Source organism: Hemiscyllium ocellatum, chromosome 14, assembly GCF_020745735.1.
Source record: "Hemiscyllium ocellatum isolate sHemOce1 chromosome 14, sHemOce1.pat.X.cur, whole genome shotgun sequence".
NCBI classification, from domain to species: Eukaryota; Metazoa; Chordata; class Chondrichthyes; order Orectolobiformes; family Hemiscylliidae; genus Hemiscyllium; species Hemiscyllium ocellatum.
The window spans coordinates 36198922-36219844 of NC_083414.1; the positions used below are offsets into that span (position 1 = coordinate 36198922).

Sequence of the window (20923 nt, forward strand, 5' to 3'; positions counted from 1 at the left end):
TAGCTGGGTCAGGGGGGGTAACTTAGCATTGGTGATGGAAACTACTTTACTGTCAAGCAGACTTCCATTCCTCCTTAATCCAGCAGTTCTATAGTCTTCCTGATTGGGCAGGCATGCCTGCCCAATGAATCTATATCCCAGGCATGTAAGTCAACAATCCATAGATGTAGTTTGAGGTAATGGGGTAGTTTTGTGCAGTAGAGCAGCATGCACATTTTGTAAAAGTGCATCCTTTCAGAATGAAACCTGGACGTAAGCATTTTGTTTGACCCAGAAATGTGCCACAAATTCCTTGATTGCAAGAGGAAGGAAAAAAATCTATGGAGTAACTTTGAAGTGCATCATTTCAAACTTATTCTCCATTTAAGTATAAAGGTGTACTTGGTCTCTCTATTGAAGATAAACTGCAACCCTAGGTGCTTTTCTAAATTGGGAGTTGCCTATCAAAATGGATAAAGTAATTGTGAGGGTCCAGAGTCTTTCCAAAGACAAAGGTAGTGAATTCCAAGTCCCAGAATATTTTTAAAGGTAGATTCTTACGCATGGTTGAAAGGTTCTGGCAGTGATTGGAATGAAACCTGCAAATCTACAATCATATTAGGCATCTTTATTGAATGACCAATTCCTGCTAATGCATCCAAATCTAAACTAAATACTTTAGCTGAAGGATAATGTTTGTATATCAGAACTTCCCTAGTTTCTGTTCTAAATTTACCAAGCTTGGGTGGGGGGGAAATGTTTCTGGTGTTGAAACCTTCACTTTGCAAATGTGGACCTCTCGCCACTGCCTTTTGCTGAAAGAATTCCACTTCTAAAGCCTTTCTCCATGCAAACTGTACCCCACACCTATCAAAAAACGCTCTTCTGTCAGTGCCAACCTCTCCCTATAGATCTTACCTTTCAATCCCAGTAGCATCCTGTAGTTTTTTTTTTGTTTGAAGCCATTCAACTTTATATCGTTCCTGTAACGGAGACAAGAATTCAGATTAAGTGGTCTCAAATGTTCTGTACAGCTGCAATATGGCATCCTAACTCTTGCACTGATCCATAAATTCAAGCATGCCAAATTGTGTTCATCTCAAACCTCTATACTCGTTTTTAAATAGAATTCCAAATATTTGAAAACTCCAGTGAATGTCTCCATACTTTGTTGCAATCTTTCAGCATTCTGAAAGCGTGCTGTCCAAATTTTGCATCCTACACCACTAATTTAAATTGTTTCCACATGAAAATATCTCCATAAATGCTACTTTGATATCCATTGGAGCTACTTGGTCTTTTTTTTAATATTTTAATATCCCTCAACTTAAAAAAAAAATCCATATGCCACTAGTCAGTGATAAAGGTCTTTTGTCAAGTACTGCATTTTGTTTAGTCTTATAGTTAATCTTTACCTTTTTAAAAGGCAAAGAATCCAGAACAAAAATTATCGACCTAATTTTGTCTTCGCTCCAACCACACATTTCATGAATTCTCAGTTTATTGGAATATATTTATTGACCTTATATTTTGGTGTCAATTTGCTTGTAGGCTTTCGTTAATAGGTTTTGCCACCTTTAAGCCCTGTCTGTCTTCTCCAGTTTGTTTACACTCCTTTTTATAATCCAGAGGTCATATGATGTTAATACTGTTTATAATTTCCCCCTCCCACAAATAAGCAGTTACTCTCTATTTGTGCATAAAGAAAATGTGATTTTCTATACTATGGTGTTTTTCATAAGTTTGAGCAATAAACTATCTGCATCCTAAACCAAATTTTGTGGGTGGTCAACATGCTTAATGTTGCACTACCATTCCTCTTTTTTTGAAAAGGATTAAAGGGGAATTGAGGGTTTTTGTTGAGTTGACTGCCTGCATCAAATTCTTAACATGTCAAACCACTGCAAATCAATTTTCAGTGCTACAACCAAAAATTAATGTGGGATTAGGCAGGATAGCTTGAGTAGCATGGGTTTAATGGGTGAAATGTCCTCCTCTGCTTCAACTTCATTTTTATGAATGCAAGATGGTGACTTAATGTCCTCCTGTGGTTGATCTATCTTGTCACCTTTTTATGGATTGTACATCTGGTTACCAGAAACTTTAAGGTACCAGTTTGTTTGTGACAGATTTTATACATGGCCCATGCTGTAAGTTAAGATGCTTTTCACTTACAATAATGAGGATGGTTTTAAAAAGGTGGAAGTAGACTGTGCTATGGTTTAATGAATGAAAAACTGGTCTTTATGTTGAATGTTAATGTATTTTATTGACGTTAAATCCAGCCAGTTACCAAATTAAATGCTAGTCCACATGGACAATGCAAGGACAAGCTAAACAGCTAGATGGCAATTCAATTAAATTGTTCAAATGTTTTTGACAAAAAACTAATTTGCTATTTGCCATTCACCTAGGCCACAGATGAAGTTCCAGTAGTGCCACAGCAGCTGGTGCAACAGCAATCTCTAAATGCATATCCCCCTGGCTTCCAACCCTGGGTACAGATTTTAATACATTGAACTTTCTCTTTCTCTTTCCTCCAAAGCTAGTGTTCACAGCTTGCTGGGACCTGCCATCTGGACTGTTTCATTTCTTTTCCAAATGATTATTCTGTCCAGAGTTAGCTACTGTAAATTTTATTGTTAAACTCTGTTTTAAACAGGTGAATGTCTGTCTGTCCGTCCATGCGTGCTTTGGATGTTCAAGATACAATCTCAATTAGTCCCTTGTAGGTTGAGTGAGTGAAATATGGTGTCTTGTGTGCACCGGGCATTCAAAACTCTGCCAGCGCATTAATTGCAAATTTAACAAGAAAATTAACCTTCAGCTGCAAATGCTGAATAAATTCCCATTTGAGCCTGAAATGCTGAACTGTAAGCAGCAAATTTTTATAAATGACAGTTGGAAAATTTTTAGTTTTCAGCTTTTTGGCTGATGACAATGGTGTTTTGACTGATTTTTAAGTTTTCCTCCTTTTGCAGTTCATTTCATAGACATTTGTCAGCTGAAGTATGGATTTGACTGGGAAGCAATGGGCCAGAAATTCCTATTGCTTGCATGAATTGATAAATCAACACTGTTTATCTCTCCTAAAAAGATGACAGGCATGGCTTGATGTTGGAAAATAAATGAAGCAGTGTCGTGTTAGTTCATAACTTAGTCTAAGTAGGTGCCAACTGGGCTGTTTGAAGGATCTGTAAATGAAGTGTCAGCTTTTGGGGAATTTTGCCAATTCTTGCTCTAATACTGGTCTACTACTCTAAATCTAAATCTAAAATGAATAACTGATCAGCCATTTAAAACTAAGTGCAGCTTCATCTCATTTGAAGCATTGGTTTAAAGGTTTTGATTGGATATTACTTTTTTATAGGGATTGTATTAATTTTGTGTATATACCTAATTTTCTACCAGTCTGCGTTTTCAGCATGACCTTTTCAATAAATGAAAAATGATTAGATTCCTTACGATACAGGAACAGGTCATTTTGGTCCAAGTCCACACTGACCCTCTGGAGAGTAACCCACCCAGACCCTTTTTCCCCTGACTAATGAACTATGGGCAATTTAGCATGACCAAATCACCTGACCTGCACATCTTTTGGATTGTGGGAGGAAACCCATGAGACATGGAGAATGTGCAAACTCCAGTCTCCTGAGGCAGGAATCTAACCAGGCCCCTGCTAACCACTGAGCCATTGTGCCGAATCTTGAATAACATTGTTAACTCATCAAATATTTTGTCTGGTCCATAGATTAGATTATTTAGCTTTTCATAAACTTTCTAAACTTCCTGGGTTAACTAAATTTTCATTAAGTTGTCACTGGAAAGGCTGACCAGAGATCTACAAAATTTGAGGTAGGGTACAGGTTCCAGGTTTTTGGGGGGGGGGGGGTTGCTTTAGGGGAGAAGTGCATAGAAAATCTTTGTGTATATGTACATGGAATGCACTTCTGGTGGAGGGAGTAGGTGTGTTAGCAATGTTTTAAGGCATATTATGATAGACACATGAACAGAGGCAAACCAGGATACTGATATTGGCAAAAAGTAGCAGACCTAAAGGATTAGAATTGGCACAGACTTGAAAGGCCTGATCCTGTGGTGTATTTAGATAAACATTTTAAGTGATCAGATTTGTACAATGACCTTCACTCTGCTTACACAACCTGCTTTGTTGCAGAATCTGATTTAGATTGTACACTTGAACGGTTTTCTCCACTTTAACTGCTGCTTCACTCAAATGTAGTAAAAGTGGAATACTCTCCCTTTGTGATGTCTTAATTGGTGCACTTAAGTTCAAGTTCTTGTGCACATACAAATTAAATTCATCCAAATGTGGTTTTCAATAGAAGAATTTAAGAATGCTTTAGCTAGAACATTGAGAATCTAAAACTGAATTGTTTGTGGTGTTGAATAAATCATTTAGTGCTGTTTAAATGAGAACTTTTTAATGTGCCAATTTGTTTATCTAATTGAGATTGCACTTTGATCTCTTGCTTTCTACATCTTTCAATGGCTTTGTTCTTTGCAGACACAACTCAACGATCTAGAGCTAATGCTGTTTTTTTTCCCTTCTCTATCCTTTAATTGCCGTTGTCAATAGAAATAAGTGCAATAGCTGATTGAACATTTTCAGTTAAATCAAACCTCTTGTTGCAGCTAACAATCCCATTGGAGCTGAATCGATAAAGCAGTGAATGGCGTCCTGCTCGGGCCCTAACATTGGGAGGCCACTCTTTTTTTTCTGGCTCTTGCAGTTGACATAGCTGATCGTTCTAGCATTGTGAATCCGTGACACTGGTTCCTGGAATCGCTTATCAATTCAGTAACCTGCAAGATAGACCTAGTTTAGTTTCTAGAGTGTCATTTTCTTTTCTCCTTGCACAGTAAACAGTTTTTGATCACCAAACTGATTTTATAGTTCACTTTTTTGAAATGAGTTTTTCCTCTGTTCCCAAGGTTCTTGATGGAGCCTACCCACCAGTTGATGGATTAGATGGCGTTGGCTTAAAACCTTTTGATATTGTTATTCCGTTTGCTCTCAGGACAGGGGAAATCACAGGTACAGTTTGCCACTAAGTACGGTCTCTGCTATTGAAACAATTAAGAAATTTGCCTTAATTTAAGGATTCTTCCCTGTACTATTGGAAATATGTTGTGATTATTTGCTGACAAGTTAATTTCTATTGCCCTCTTTATAAAACAAATTTTCAATTTCATGCCTGAAAGGTACAGCAACTGTAACATTGAGACTAATCCCTGAGTGAATCACCTTTCTAACCAATGTTTCTCTACCCATCTTTCCCCTAATGTGCTTGGCTTGAGTGATTTTCAGTATACTGAATCTAAATTCCAGGAAATATAATCCAGTTTGAACTTCTCCATATTGCCCCTTTAACATTGCAGCAGATCAGTTTTGGCCTGAAAGGGTCAAGTAACAAATGCTGGCCTTGTCAAACGCCTAGCTTTTTTTCTTAAAAAAATGCACTGTCCTTGTGAATTTCAGGAGAATGTTTGTTCACTCAAAATAGCTGAGTCCACTCTCTCAATACAGAGGAACCAGTCATCAATTTGAAATTTATATAAATGATCCACCTGTAAGTTTCCACTGGCCTCATACTTTATAAAAGCTATCCACTGCATTGCTGGTATGAAAGTTAAATGGGGTGGCATGATGTCAGTGGTTGGCACTGCTGGCTAACAGTGGTATGGATCTGTGTGGCCACAGTCCAAAGATGTGCAGGTCAGGTGAATTGGCCATGTTAAATTATCCATAGTGTTAGGTACATTAGTCAGAGGGAAACAGGGTCTGGGTGGGTTACTCTTTTGGAGGGTCAGTGTGGACTGGTTGGGCCGAAGGATCTGTTTCCACACTGTGTAGGGAATCTAATCCAAACTTCCTAATGCAAGAATGGAAGGATAAAGCTTAAACTTTCAGTAAAGCTTCATTGCTGTCCAGCTGAGTAAAATTTGAAATAGCATGAAAGGAATTAGCACTTTAGCAGCTGTTTTAGATTGTTTTGCTTTTCCTTTTGTGTAATCTCACCTTGTATTTTGCATTACACAGATTAAAACCAGTGGATTTTTTGTCTTTATTTAAATATTGTCAAGTGATGCCACTTGGAAATTTTGTGAATAACTTTCCTACATTGAATATTTTGGCATTTTTGTTTACATTCTCTTTAGAGTAGCAGGTGGCATTTAGATAAATGAGGTGCTGCATTTTGGAAAGGCAAATGTGAACAGGACTTGTACACTTTAATGATGTCTGTGGGAGTTGTGCTGAACAAAAACGTTGGAGTGCAGCTCCCTGTTCCTTCAAAGTAGGGTCCCAGGTAGACAGGATAGTGAGGGTATTTGGTAAGCTTGCTTTTTATTGGTCAGTGCATTGTGTATAGAATTAAGGGGTCATTGTGGCTATAGAGGACATTGGTTAGGTCACTTTTGAAATAATGTGTTCAATTTTGGTCTCCCTCTTAAAGGAAGGACGTTGTGAAACTTGAAAGGCTTGAGAAAAGGTGTTAAAAGATGTGGCAGGTTTGACCTTCAGCTTGAAGTGGAATATGGCTGCAGCTGCTTTCTCAGGAGCCTCAGTCTGAGGGTGACTGTATAGAGGTTTATAAAATATTGGGCATGGGTACAGTAATACCCAGGTTGTTTCCCTGGGGTGAGGGAGTCCAGAAGGTTTAGGGCAAGGGGAAAAATTGGGATTTAAGGAGCAACTTTTCTCAGAAGGTGGCAAGTATGGAATGAGTTGCTAGAGGAGATGGAGGCTGGTACAATTACAGCATGTAAAAAGGCATCTGGATGAATAGGAAAGGTTTTAGAGGGATATGGGCCAAGTGCTGGCAAATGGAACTAGATTAGGGTAGGATATCTGGTTAGCATGAACAAGTTGGATCAACGGGTCTGTTTTGTATGTCTGACTCTAATTAGTAACTAACTGCAAGGTATAAGTTTACCTTGTATCTGACTAGCTCTGTTCACCTTTTTATAGGTGAAGTTCACATGCCTTCAAACAAAACTGCTAAGCCAGAAATAATTGATAACAAGGATGGTACTGTGACTGTCAAATATGCTCCAACTGAAGCTGGACTACATGAGATGCACATCAAATACAATGGCAGTCACATTCCAGGTATTCATAATTGCTTCTAGCAAGTCTAGAAACATGCTTCATGTCTTCAGTTCTCAAATGCATAACACCTTTTTGTTAATGTATCAAAGTTTTAAATATTTAGGTGATAGAATCCAAAATAAACTAGAATTTGGGATTCAGAATAACTACAGTAATGACAGCTGTCATTTGTCTGCACTGGACTCTCCAGATAAGCATAAATTATTGCCTGTCCACTCACTTGTAGCCCTGCACACTAAATGATTCTAAATTTTTAAAAGCCATTTTGAAAGCCTTCATTTGAATTGGCCTCCACCATCTTTCCAAGTAGTCCTTTTCCAGTCTATTTGCTCACCTTTAAAGTAGTCTGCAAGCATTTGAGTTGTCCTAGTCTATGGTCCAGTCATTCCCAAAGTAAGGATTGAGGCTGTATACAGGAGGATTTTGCAATATAGCTGAGAAATGATAGACCTCTACTTTGTTTCCACTACCATACTTAATGTTAAGCAAAAAATAGTCCTTTAAAATCAGCAAACTATTGTAAATCAATTTTGGAAAATCAGTGATATGAGTGGACAATCTACATGGTAGGTTGGTTTGAGTAATTGGCATTTCACTTAGCTAGCCCTAAATGCTGCTTCAGCTGAGAATTTATTATAAGCAAAGTAAAATATCATTTAAGGACAATACACTGACACTATGTCACTTACTTTCAGAGAGTCCACTGCAGTTCTTTGTGAATTATGGAGGTAGTGGGCATGTGTCTGCTTATGGCCCAGGCCTTGTCTATGGTGTTGTCAACAAACCAGCTACTTTCACAATTGTGACTGAAGATGCCGGAGAAGGTAAATACTAAATGCATAACACTAGTGTGATACTAAGAGTTGCCTAGAAACCACCGTGTCTTTGGTCTTAGTAATATGCATTATTTGTTAAACTGTATTCAGCTTTTTTATTGAATGTAGAAATTTGTTACCAAGTGCAACAGAGATCACTGTTACGTTTTAAGTCAACTCATTCAGCAAACTAGAGCCACTTTGGAGATAAGTAAATACCACTGGACTTGTTCCTGTGTTTTACTGTCTGGTACTTTAAATGTATTGAATTTACACTAACTGCAGCTTTCTTAAGCATTCTGGATTTGTGTGCCAAGGTAGATTTTATTTCAGTAGAATGGTGTAGAAGATCAGCCTAAGTATGTAAAATAAGTGTTGTAATCCTGGTTCTTTGTCTCCAATGCAGGAGGTTTGGACTTGGCCATTGAGGGGCCTTCTAAGGCAGAAATCAGTTGTGTAGATAATAAGGATGGAACCTGCACAGTCTCTTACCTCCCGACCTTGACTGGTGATTACAGTATCATTGTCAAATACAATGAGAAACACATTCCTGGAAGCCCTTTCACTGCCAAAGTTACAGGTAGCATTCAGTAATGGAATTTAATGAATATCAAATGATAAAGCAGTTCCTGATTAACCAGTTTGTCCATCTAAGTGCTTTAGCGACTCTAGTAGTAAAGCTAATTGTGTGCCTTCCCACTTTGGGCAAAGTCACAGTAACGTGGAACTTAAATCCAATTGATGGGAGTTTTGAACTGTAAAACATGGTAAATGTGTTTAATTGGAATTGATTTTATTTGGAAAACTAATTTTTTTTTTAGTGTCTTCCCCAATCACTTAAATTGTGCAATTAAGGATAACTTAGATTGTATTGCCACTTTGTAAATCAAAACACTTCTTCTTAAGAGTAGGAATGTTATAAAAGTGAGATCACTAAACTGAGGCTATTCAGCCCACTGGCAGTCACCCAGCCTAATCCTGCTTTTGTGCAGCTGGTCTGTAATGCTACAGGTCCTGGTTCTTCAAGTAGACAGTGTTTCTAATGTTTTGTCTCTGTACTTCAGTGCTGAAAATTTAAGTTTTGCTTTCGCCTTGTCTCTACCCACTCTCATCATCTCCTATTTTTAATGACCCCTTGAGTGACTTTTAAATCTCTCCAATTCTTGGTCTATTTAATTCGTGCATCCATTGCTAGTGCAGCAAGTGGTGATGGCAAGTGATTGATCTTCATTGTGAAGGGATTTGAATTAAAGGAGCAGCAATGTCCTGCTTCAATTGTAAAGGGCATTGGGTCTACATCTGAAGTACTATGCAGCTTTGATCTCCTTGTGAAGGATGTTTTAGCTAAAAGGAGGGCAATGGAGATTTACCAGTGTGAATCCAAGGATGACAGAATTAGTTAGGACTGTGGCAACTTTAGAAGAATTGGGGCTCTCCTAACTTCCTATTAGGACTAGACATAAGTTTCTAGATATGCCTGATGACCTGGCAAACCCAGAACTAGGTCACAATCCGAATAAGGAGAGGGCTATTTAAGACTGCAATGACAGGAAACCTCTTCCCCCAGAGTGGTGAGCCTGTGCAGTTCTATCTCGAGGCTAAAATATTATATCTAACTTCTGGTTTAAAAGTAGGAATGAGGTGCTGAGTTGGCTGAGCCACAATCATTGGTGAAGCAGGCTGAAAGAACCACATAGCTGCTGCCTCACCTTTTTTTTTTGTCTCACTAACATGTGAATTTGATCTCTACTTTTAGCCACTTTAAAATTTTTCAGTTTCCCCTTCTGTTCCCTGTTCCCAAAGATGACTGTTGCAACTTGCCTCTTTCCTTGCTCCATTTATCTTGTACCAATTGGCATCATTTGTACCTCCCACGTCTGATTCCATCCTTTTTGTCCTGCATTGAACTTGCTCTGCATGGATCTCCTTCAGCTGGGTGAAGGATTGGATGGCAAACTCATTACATCACAAGTTGGGGCACTTGTCATGTAACTTGGCAGCATGGCCACCATGTTGGAGGTGGTAAAAGAAAGGAATCTTATTTATCCAATAATTTAAAATCACTGATCTAGCAATATTGAGTGACACTTAATTCTGCCATCTACCCATCAGCTGATTGTTCTGAATTTTTAAGCTGCCAAATGTAGAGTCTAATTTCCTGTTTTACCAATTGTGAAATTGACCATGTGAGGAATGATTTTATTGACTAGTTACCTATTTCAATTTGTATCTGTCCTTTTGTGCTGCCACTTGTCCTGTGCATCCACTCAGATGATGCTCATTTCTGGTTTGGGACTTGGAAAGTCATTTTATGCTTTTATTTAAAAGATTCTGCATTGACAAAGCAAGACTTAAGTGTAATAATCATAATTGTAATGGTAGTTCCATTGAAAGGTCTCAGCAATAATGTAAGTGTAGAAATTTTAATTTAGCTCAGTTTAATTCTACAAATGTTGAAAACAAAACTCAAGTGACATTTGAATTTTTCAAGTAAATATTGCATTGGAATCAAAAAATGGCAAGTGGTCCTTGCATTCTGAAGGTGTGCTGAAACTGTGAAATGCCTTTTCATGCTGGCCATCTATTGGAATAGATGAGACTTATGGACTTCCATTTTTATTACAAATCAGGACTTGCCCCTCCACCTTTACACTGACATCAACTCTCTGGGAGTCTGCACATTTTGCTGAGTGTATGAAGATTCTTCTCCCATCAACCCCCACCCCTCATCCTTGCCAATCAATAAGAAATCTTTGAACTGACCCAGAATTGTAAGTGAAGGTGTGACTGGGTTTTTAGGACCCGCTTGAGTATTGTCAAAACTGTCATTGGACCTGAAGTTTCTTTTTAGTGAACATCAACTTGCTAGTTTGATTTTAAAAGCTACCTTTTTTAGGAGCTTTCTTAACTTTTAAACATTGGTTTTTGAGCTTGCTTTCCCTGTGGAATGGCATCAGAAAAATAACTGACCACAAGCACCTGGTTGTTTTTAGATGACAGTCGGCGAAGGTCACAAGTTAAGGTTGGTTCAGCTGCTGACATCTCACTGGACATCCATGAAAGTGACCTTAGTTTGCTATCTGCAAGCATTAAATCTCCATCGGGCCAGGATGAACCATGCCTATTGAAGAGGCTACCAAATAACCACATTGGTAAGTTATTCTCCAAGAGAATGAGCCACTTTAAGAATACTTGGACTTCAAACTAAAATAACTACAGTTGGTGCATCTTAGCAACTGGAAAACCTTTTTCAATTCCTTCTATCCAACTTTAGTATGCTCCACAGCATGCAGAGTAATAGCCCATTTTTCCACTTGGCATAGTTATAGCTCTGCTGTCAAATAGTAAATATGTATAACATATTGTAAAGCAGCCTATTCTAGTAACCTGGAGCCTTTCCTCCCCTTGATGTGAAGACACGCTAGCTGTGAACCAAAGAAGGAACTGTTAACAGGCCTTTTTTTAAAGGACAAAATTAAACTGGTTGAGACTTATCAAGGAAATTTGCTATGACAGAATAGTTGGTATTGAACCTGCTATTGCCAGACAGACTGCAATGAGATTGTCCATTCTTCCTCCCCTGCCCCAGTGACCAGGATAGTTTTTTTTTGTATTACTACATTGAGTTGGCCATCTTTTATTCCTTTCACCAATAGGTATCTCCTTTATCCCACGGGAAGTCGGTGAACATCTCGTCAGCATAAAGAAAAATGGTAAACATGTGGCAAATAGCCCAATTACCATTATGGTTGGCCAGTCTGAGATTGGTGATGCCAGCAGAGTGAAGGTTTCTGGACCAGGTTTGAAGGCAGGGCGAACATTTGAAATGTCTGACTTCATTGTGGATACAAGAGATGCAGGTGAGATAAACTGGCACATACTTTCAGAAGGCCCTGAATGTTTCGGGCTTTGCTGCAGAAGCATGGAATCTTGCTATAAAGAAACAGGCCATTGAAATAGTCTGTTCTTCCCCCTTGAGTTGGTGTCTGATTCCCGTTTCCGTAAATTCCCAACACTCTTCTCTCAAGTGGCCTTTTATCTATCATGAAATGCAAATCACAATCTAAATTTTTCTGCTGAATAGAAAAATTCAAGCTGCACTAAATGCTGCAACACTTTTTTTAATAGCTAAATGTTTCTATAAACTAATAGAATTGGTTAGACTTCGTCCTCCCTACCAGAATATCTCAAATTCCACTGACAACAGCATATTTTAAATGATGTTCTCAACATTTCTTGCCTTTTTTAAATGCAGCCCTTACCTTGTTTCAGGTTATGGTGGCCTTGCACTATCTATTGAAGGCCCAAGTAAAGTGGACATTAATACAGAAGAAACAGAGGAAGGCACCTGCAAAGTTTTCTACTGTCCAACTGAACCAGGCACTTACATTGTCTACATCAAGTTTGCAGATGAGCATGTGCCAGGTATGACCAGTGAGAAAAGTTACTTTTTTTGGTCTACAATTAGTCTCATGATTGCGGATTTTTGTTTTTTAAAACATAATGCTGTAACTTGTCAATTTTAGTACACCTTTTTTATATAAAATAATTCATGTTGATTTGGCTTATTTTGTGCAAAGTTGTCAAGTTACACCAGTTCTTGGGTATTCAGATCTCCCTAGGCACTTAAGTAGATTTCAGATATATTGACATTTACTAAACTGTTTCGAGTATTGACTCTGTTAAATAGGTTTACTGTAACAGTGATTTGTACTTCCTGGTCAAATTCTTGACCGGTACTATTTCTCAGCTCCACCCTTGCTGTTTTCTCATTTCTAGTCTGTTCTCAACATGACATTTACTCTTTTTTTTCTTCTTTGAAATGAGTGCAAGGGTGACTGGCCATTTAAAATGGTCACCTATTGTGCTAGCTCTACTTTGATTTACTGCCACTTTTTCTGCAATTTCTCAAAAGGCAAATTAAACTCTTTTCCAGCAATATGCTGGAATTGAAGCAGTGGAGCTGATTTTAAGGATGGATCAAAAACCTGTATGTAGACAGTCGTATTATTCCACATCCTGAATAGGTGGGACTTATACCCAGAGGTAGAGACATTACATGCTGGGTCACAAGCCCTCTGCTTTTATTGACTGCTTTCAAATTCCACCCTTTTTTGAAGGTGGATATTAAAATGCCTTCAATATTTTTGTATTTATAAGCAATTTTTAACTTAAGCATTGTATTTTTCAATCAACAAATTGGTGTCCTGCTCTTACGATAGCAGACAGATCTATATCCAACATATTCTGCTAGGGCTCCCACGAGATACAAGGGTATGTGGCAATAATTGAGCACAAGCCCAGCAGGTTCTCCAACACCCAGTTCATCAGAATTCCGTGCACAGTATGCAAGAACATTAAATGTTCCTATGCCCATCTAAACACAAATTTAGTAGACCTTCGAGGAGAGATGCTGGGTCTACTTTTAACTTCAGTCCTCAACACTCCCTATCTCCCCTGCCACATGGCTCCAACAAACACTGAGCCTGTGGCATGTCCAGAAGCAATAGGTAAGAGTACCCACTTTTACATTTTGGAGCACATTGGAAGTGCCCCTTTTTTTAAAACCCTTCACCAGTCTGGTGCCAGATGAACCCTGTGCAGGACTTTTTACTGCGTAGCTCATGTCTTATTACCAATTGAGATCTTTTGCGCACTCTCCCATGTTTCAAGAGATCTCCACTCCTAGCTCTTGCTCCCAGACCTCGCATAACGAGTTAATATCCTGCCAGGGCCTGTCACCCAGCAGAAGATAAAGGGCATTAACCAAAAGGGCGCTTGTGGAGTGTAGCAACAATCTCCCTATAGGGCCTGGGGAGAGGCATAGTTGTCTTCTGGATGAAATCCCCCAACCTGGGGGAAAAAAGGAGGGTCTCTGCTGGGCAACCTGTATTTGCGGCTCAGTGTGCAAAAGACTTAACCTCCCCCTCAAACAAGTCTCCCAAACTGGAAACTCCCCTCTGCCCATAGTTTGAACTCTGGCATACCAACTATGGGCATAAGTGAAGTCTTGGATAAACAACCCTCACTCTGACACATCTCCCTCCATGCCTTGACAATACTAAGAGAATGGGATTCTGGCAGTGGTCCATAACTGTCGTCTTATCCATGAACAGGTTAATAAGAGGGCACTTTGTTTGGGAGGCCTCAATATCTAGCCATATTGAGCCCAGATTGTTATCTACCCAATCGCAGACAAAGGACAGCAGGGAACTCGATTGATACCTTTTTGATGTTTGGGAAATCAACCCCCCCCCCCCACAGCTGCAATTTAAGTTTGAGGGACCACCCACAATGTCAAGTCAAAGGAATCCAACCATCCCATAAGTTTCTGCAGCATTGACCTGGGAAACATAGAGAGCATATGCATGGATAAAGCAAATGAGGAAGAACATTCATTTTAAGATTGAGCCCAACCATGAAATTGGAAGAGCCTCCATCTCTGGAGATCCTGCCTAATATTGTCCAGCAAGTGAGCGAAGTTTGTCTGAAATAACTGATCCAACAGGGGAGTAATAAAAATGCCTGGTATCAGAACCCTGCCTGTGACCACTTTGAAGGGAACTTGGGGCCACCTTCAACTTTAAGTTCCCCAAAAGCGCAGCCTCCAATTTTGTAAAGTGAATCCTATATCCTGAAATTCATTTGGGGCTATTGATGCATTGTATCAAATGGGGTATGGAGTATACAGTATAATCTTGTGTACCCTCAATCCCACTTCAAAGCAGTTGTGGCTGTTCTGATAAGAGCTGCTGGCAGAGGCCAATCACCAATGTAAACAACGGTGAGAGGGGACAGTCTTGCCAACTATCCTTACCAGTTCTAAAATTCCCAGACTTCCACCCATTGGTGGCCAGAGGGTGGCAATGTAATGTCCACCCACCTACCAAAGACCCCACCCAACCCAAACTGTTCTAATACATATAGCTATTTCATCTAGTCAAATACTTTCTTTGCATCAAAAGAAATCACAAACCTCTGAATCGATTGTTACTGACAAACTTGGACCATAATTCAGCAACCTTCTAATATTATTAGAGGACCTATGGCCGTTTTTATTATAAAGCCTGTCTGATCCTCTAACAATATGGGGCAGCACCTTTTCCAATCAAGATCTTAGAATCTTGAAATCTGAATTTAATAGAGGTGGGCCTGTATGAGGCACAATCCTCAAACCTTCCACTTCCTAATTAAGGAAATATTCACTTATCTCAAAGATGATGGTAAGCATTCATACATATAGGAGTGATTTGTACATTTCCAATATCTGCCCTGACGATCCCTTTCAACTCCTCCTGGAGACCATCAGGGCCAGGTGCTTTCCCACTCTGAAGTTGCCTAGCTGCCACCTGTATTTCTTGAACTGTCAACGGAGAACGGCCTGTTCAAGGTTACCCCTGCAAGGTCCAGGTTCTTCAAGGCCTCCGTTTTTAGCCCTTCTGTCCTCAACCTTCAGACCGATACAACTCATTTTAAAAACTCTGAAAAGCCTCCATCCTTTTGGCATCCTAATTTAAGGACCCCAGCGCTACCTCAGATTGCAGTAATGGATTGGGAGCGTGCTTTTTTTTTCCCTAGGCCAGGGAAGTATTTAATATATCTGACTATCTCGTACTTGAACAGCCTTTGTCTAGTAAAATCAAGTTTTCTTTGCAGTTTAAGTATTAAACTCAAGGCAGCCTGAAGGGCTGTGATCCGCTGTAGCTTAGTCACCGAAGGTGGTGCAAAATGTACTGCCTCGGCAGCTTTCAACTGCATCTCAAGTAGATGCTGCTTTTCCTCCTTCTGTTTCCAGCTAGCCTTAATGGTCTCCCGTAGTGTAGACTGGCTACTAACCATACCAGAGTTATAGTAAAAGAATTTCTGTGGAATACTTTGACTTTCAAATTTTGGGCCCTTCTCTCCTCAAGGATTCCAAGTACCAGTGCTGCAAACCTAACCATACCCCTTGTCCTCGGATAGATAGATTCCCAATTTTACAACACAATTGAATCCAAAAGAGCTGAGTGAGCCAGACAGATCAATCCTAATGCCACACTTGTGTGGGTTTGAAAAAAGTGAAAACCTTGCCAGTAACTTTTATTAATGCCTTGAAAGGGTGGGTCAGTAAATTTGCAGATGATACGAAGATTGGTGGAGTTGTGGATAGTGAGGAGGGCTGTTGTCAGCTGCAGAGGGACTTAGTTAGGATGCAGAGCTGGGCTGAGGAGTGGAATTCAACCCTGTCAAGTGTGAGGTTATCCATTTTGGAAGGACAAATAAGAATGTGGAATACAGGGTTAACGGTAGGGTTCTTAGTAAGGTGGAGCAGCAGAGGGATCTTGGGGTCTTTTTTCATAGCTCTTTGAAAGTTGCCACTTGGGTGGATAGAGCTTGTAAGAAGGCCTATGGTGTATTAGTGTTTTTATTAGCAGAGGGATTGAATCGAGTCGTGAGATGTTGCAGCTGTACAGGACCTTGGTAAGGCCACATTTGGAGTACTGTGTGCAGTTCTAGTCACCTCGCTTTAGCAAAGATGTGGATGCTTTGGAGAGGGTGAAGAGATTTACCAGGCTGTTGCCTGGAATGGAGAATAGGTTGTACAAGGATCGGTTGAGTGCTAGGCCTTTCTTGTTGGAATGGCGAAGAATGAGGGGTGACTTTATAGAGCTTTAGAAGATGATCAGGGGAATAGAAACAAGTGTTACAAGGAGACATAAATTTATAAGGTGAAGGGTGGAAGGTATGGGGGGGATGTCAGGGGTAGGTTCTTCACCGAGTGATGGGAGCATGGAATGCGCTGTCTGTGGGAGTGGCAGAATCATTGACCTTTTTAAGCAGCAATTGGATAGGTGTATGGATAGGTGCTTAAGCTAGGACAAATATTTGGCACAACATCGTAGGCCAAAGGGCCTGTTCTGTGCTGTATTCTATGTTCTAAGGTGGGGGCATCTTCAAATGTCCACCAGTGCCAACTCCTTTGTAGAAGTCAGCCACCTGCTTGGCCTGCCCAAAGAATTAGTTGTGGGCCTGCTAGGCATCCTGTCCACTCTGATCCAAAAGACAATTGAAATCTTCTCTCTTCTCCCCCCCCCCCCCCCTCCCCATGTGCCATGTTGCAAGGGCACTCTGCTTTTAGAGAAAGCACTAATCAAAAATCTGAGGGCATGTGCCTGAGGTCAGACACTTAAAATGCTTTACTCCTCCAGGTACCAGAGCTTTAAATATCTTCAACTGTCCTTGCTGATCTTTCACTTTAATATGAATGGAAGATTTTTCTGGGTAAGTACTGCCACTCCCCTACTTTTTAAGCAGTAAAGGATGAAAAGAATACCTGGTCACAACCCCCCTGTTGTAGCTTCAAGTGTTTCTCATCATAAAGGTGGGTTTCATGCAACAAAGCAATATCAACCCTTTCCCTCTAGACTAGAAAGCACTTTTTTCTTTTTTAATAGGCAAATGACTTCCTTTGATCCAGGTGCACCATTTAATAAGACGCTTAGCCTTATTGCCTTTTCAGAGACCTTTGAACCCCCTGGGAGGGAGTACCCTGCTTACAAAGAACTGAGCACAAATAAAGACTCCGTCAAAGAATTATGAATAAAAAAACTACCATAACTACTAACAATTACTACCAAGCCAGGCCTGTGTCCCAGCCTTGAGCAAGGAAAAACAAGGTGATCCTTGGATCAACAAAAGACAGTCCAGATGAGCACTTCTCCCATCCCCAGTTTCATATTGCCTGATTTGTGACTAAAAGCAAAAGAGCAAACCAGGAGAAGACAAAACCTCCACCATTTCCCATTACAAAATCCAGCTATAAAAGAAATAGGAACAAGACATTCAAAGTTCTCCTCCAAAAATATTATTTGGGGGAAAAGAGGATTAACATTAACCATATTCTTCAGGCAGTTCTCAGGAGAGGCAGCCAGTGCTGTGGTCTCTGGTGTGCTGGTGCTGGAGGAGTGTGTCCTCCCTGCTGCTGCTTGCTTGCTCCCCTTCCCTTTGGCATCCCTCCCACACTCAAACGTTGATAAATGTTCTGTAAGGTTTTAAACTAATAATTCTGCCCCACAAAGTTGGCCATGGATGGCAAAAAAACACCACCAATATGCCTACCAGACAAGGCAGAGTTGTCTATGGCAGTTCTAAAGAATCTCAGCCATCTTGCAGAGTCCCCAAAATCCCATCAATGTTTAACTTTGAACCAAAGTGTACACCAATTTCCATTCTTGGTTCTTAGGCTGCTCATTTTCTCAATGGAGAAAATTCCTGTACCTGTCTGGGATTTTCTGCAACTTTACCTCCACCTCCACCATAGATTATTGCTTATCTTGCACTGTACACATACTACTATATTTTTTTTCAGTTTTTCACATTGCAATTTACAAAACTTGCGTGCATAACTGGAGTCATTGGAATCCACTATTTAAGAGGACTTTTTTCAAATTCTGAAATTTTTTTGCAGGGAGTCCATTTACAGTGAAGGTAACTGGTGAAGGCAGAATGAGAGAGAGCATCACTCGTAGAAGGCAGGCTGCATCAGAGGCAACAGTTGGAAGCATCTGTGATCTGAACTTGAAGATTCCTGGTAAGGTTTGAAATGGAAATCCGTTTTATCGGAAACTGTTCTCCAATATTTGGACTGCAGTGAATTGCATCATTGGATTCAGCTCAGCACTTGAAAAATGTCAAATGAAGAATCCTTGGAATTGTACATGATTTTATGGCATTTTTAATTTGTCAACATTTTACAATGATGCTGGTACAAAGTCATCCCCATTTGTGCAGTTGAATCCTTCCACAAAAGAACTTGTTGAAAGTCAGAGTGGTATTCTAACCCTCCCACACTCCTCCAATAACTCAATCCAGCCTATAGCTAAGAGTTAAACAGAAGTTGCATTTATTTCTGAATGCATTTCATTGAAATCTTTAAAGGCCATAAATGTGAAGAATTAGCTCATGTTTACAGTTTAGAAGAATGTGCAGTGGTAACATTCTTTTCTGATTCTGAATACTGTCCAGACTTTTTTCCTTTCCACTCACTCCTTGGAAAACTATTTGTCATTTCAGTTTTTCTAAAAGATTTGGCATTATTACAAATATTTTATGTAACTTAACCATTTCAGCAAGTGCATTCTAATTCCAACAAATAGAATACTTTGTCATTATCACTAAATCCAGTCAAATTTGAAAGCTTTCTGCGTAGTTTGAGCTGTAACAATTTAGTACAATTGTTAACTTATCTGTGCTCTCAATTTCCAGGTAATGGCTTAAGTTTAGAAAAACTTGGGTGTTAGTCATTACTAAAACATAATGGTGTTCTGCCATTCTCTTAAAATTGGGTGGGAGAAATGGAAGCAACAAAATTTCTGAAAATAGTTGCTGATGCTCTTGGTTTTGTAAGGTCTTGGCCATCTCTTTTGTCATGAATAATGTAACATTGATCATGGCATTCATGTGGCACTGCCTTGATGTTTTGAAACATGTGCAAAATGCGCAACCTCAACACCCCCCTGTTTCATAGTATTGCATGTGGGCAGTGTAAATAACTTTCTAAATGGCATGGTGCTGGGACTAAGTTAAATAACTTTTTTAAAAAATGGATTATGGGTATAATATTTAATGTGTAGCATCAAGATGCTTTCTAGTAAACTTTAACGCATTGTAATGTAGAAACCTGAAATGCAGATGCCTAGCTCTCCTTTCTTCAAATACAACTGTTTTTTCTATCTTTTCCTTCTCTTTCCTATTCCACTCAGTGACTTGGTTCCAACTAACAGTGGCTTGGGAACACCTCTCTTGTGCACACTCAGATTTTTCAGCCAAGTTGAACTTGTGGGCAGAATGAATGGAGGTTTGCCAGAATCGTTTGAAAAGTCAAAGGACTCGTGTTCAAAATCGACCTACCCCATCCCTATTTGGCCTCTTTTCGGCCAGGAGGAATACCAGTTGTTCAGTGCAAGGCCATTAAGGCTGAATGGTGTGTTTCAGCACTGGGCATGTGGACTCTGAGGTCGGCAGAATGTGCTTCTCTTAAATTAGCCAGCATGTTTGTTTTGCCAACGGTATTGCATGAGTAAGAATTACCTTCCTTGCGCAGGTTAATATCTTTTGTGAAATGCTTAGAACTATCCTTGCACTAAATTATCTGGGTCACTGTTACATGTTTTGCTCACCTATAGCTGAAGCATGAAAGTACAGACTGGATGTCCTTTCCCACCGCCCCCCCCCCCCCAATGCTAAAGTTGCTGAGTTCTGCCACTCTTAGCATTGCATTACCATGTTACGTTACAGTAGCTATTTCTCTTTAGATGAACTCAAGAGTTGGAGAAATAGCTTTTTCAAATTATGATGAATTGAGGTTACTTGGCACTTTCAAAGTCATGGTCATGAGGTAGTTGCATGCCCCACTGACCAATTCTGAATGGATTCATGTGGAAGAGCTGAGGAGAGCTTTTCCAAAAGCTATTGTACCACTTGAAGTCCAATACAAGCTTGCTGGAGAGGGGAGGGATTTTAATATGGCCAAAGGAGATGGCACAAAGTCTAGTAATAGAATTGGAGTATCTCCATGGATATCTGCAAGTTTATCCACAGTGGATAGCAATTTATATCCCTGAAAACTGCAACTCAGTTGCAGTAAATGATTCTATAATGTCCTCTAAATATAGTCTACTAATTGTTTTCTGTTGGGGATTATATGGCATCTGTAGTGTCAGTTTAAATTTTGAAGCTGTTAAATTAAGTATCCTATTTTTGCACTTAAAGGTTTCTTTTCATGATCTGTTCATACTTCAAAACTGGTAGCAAAAACTACTAAGCTTTGATCAAAGCTCTCTTCACTCTGACCAATAGCTGTTAGTTATAAAAATAACTGGTCTCATCTGGAAATCTGGTTAAGAACTTGTAATTTGGAACCCAAATTCTGCTTTTGGAACTGCCATAAGGAATAGTGGAGAAGCCCTTTTCCTGTCAAGGTTTCTACTAGTATCAAAATAAATTTGGTTAAGAT

General features: G+C 39.7%; 1 protein-coding gene across 3 annotated transcripts in view; it reads left to right on the top strand.

The window, feature by feature from the left end:
- The window catches only part of flnbl (filamin B, like), a 149667-nt gene that overhangs the window by 113480 nt on the left and 15264 nt on the right, over nt 1-20923 (top strand). For all 3 annotated transcript variants that reach the window (XM_060835639.1, XM_060835638.1, XM_060835640.1), the window contains 9 exons: nt 2394-2477; nt 4936-5038; nt 6974-7114; nt 7810-7938; nt 8336-8509; nt 10923-11081; nt 11586-11789; nt 12202-12354; nt 18377-18499. In XM_060835639.1, the coding sequence (XP_060691622.1) occupies nt 2394-2477; nt 4936-5038; nt 6974-7114; nt 7810-7938; nt 8336-8509; nt 10923-11081; nt 11586-11789; nt 12202-12354; nt 18377-18499 (1270 nt within the window). The remainder of the gene's footprint in view (nt 1-2393; nt 2478-4935; nt 5039-6973; nt 7115-7809; nt 7939-8335; nt 8510-10922; nt 11082-11585; nt 11790-12201; nt 12355-18376; nt 18500-20923) is intronic.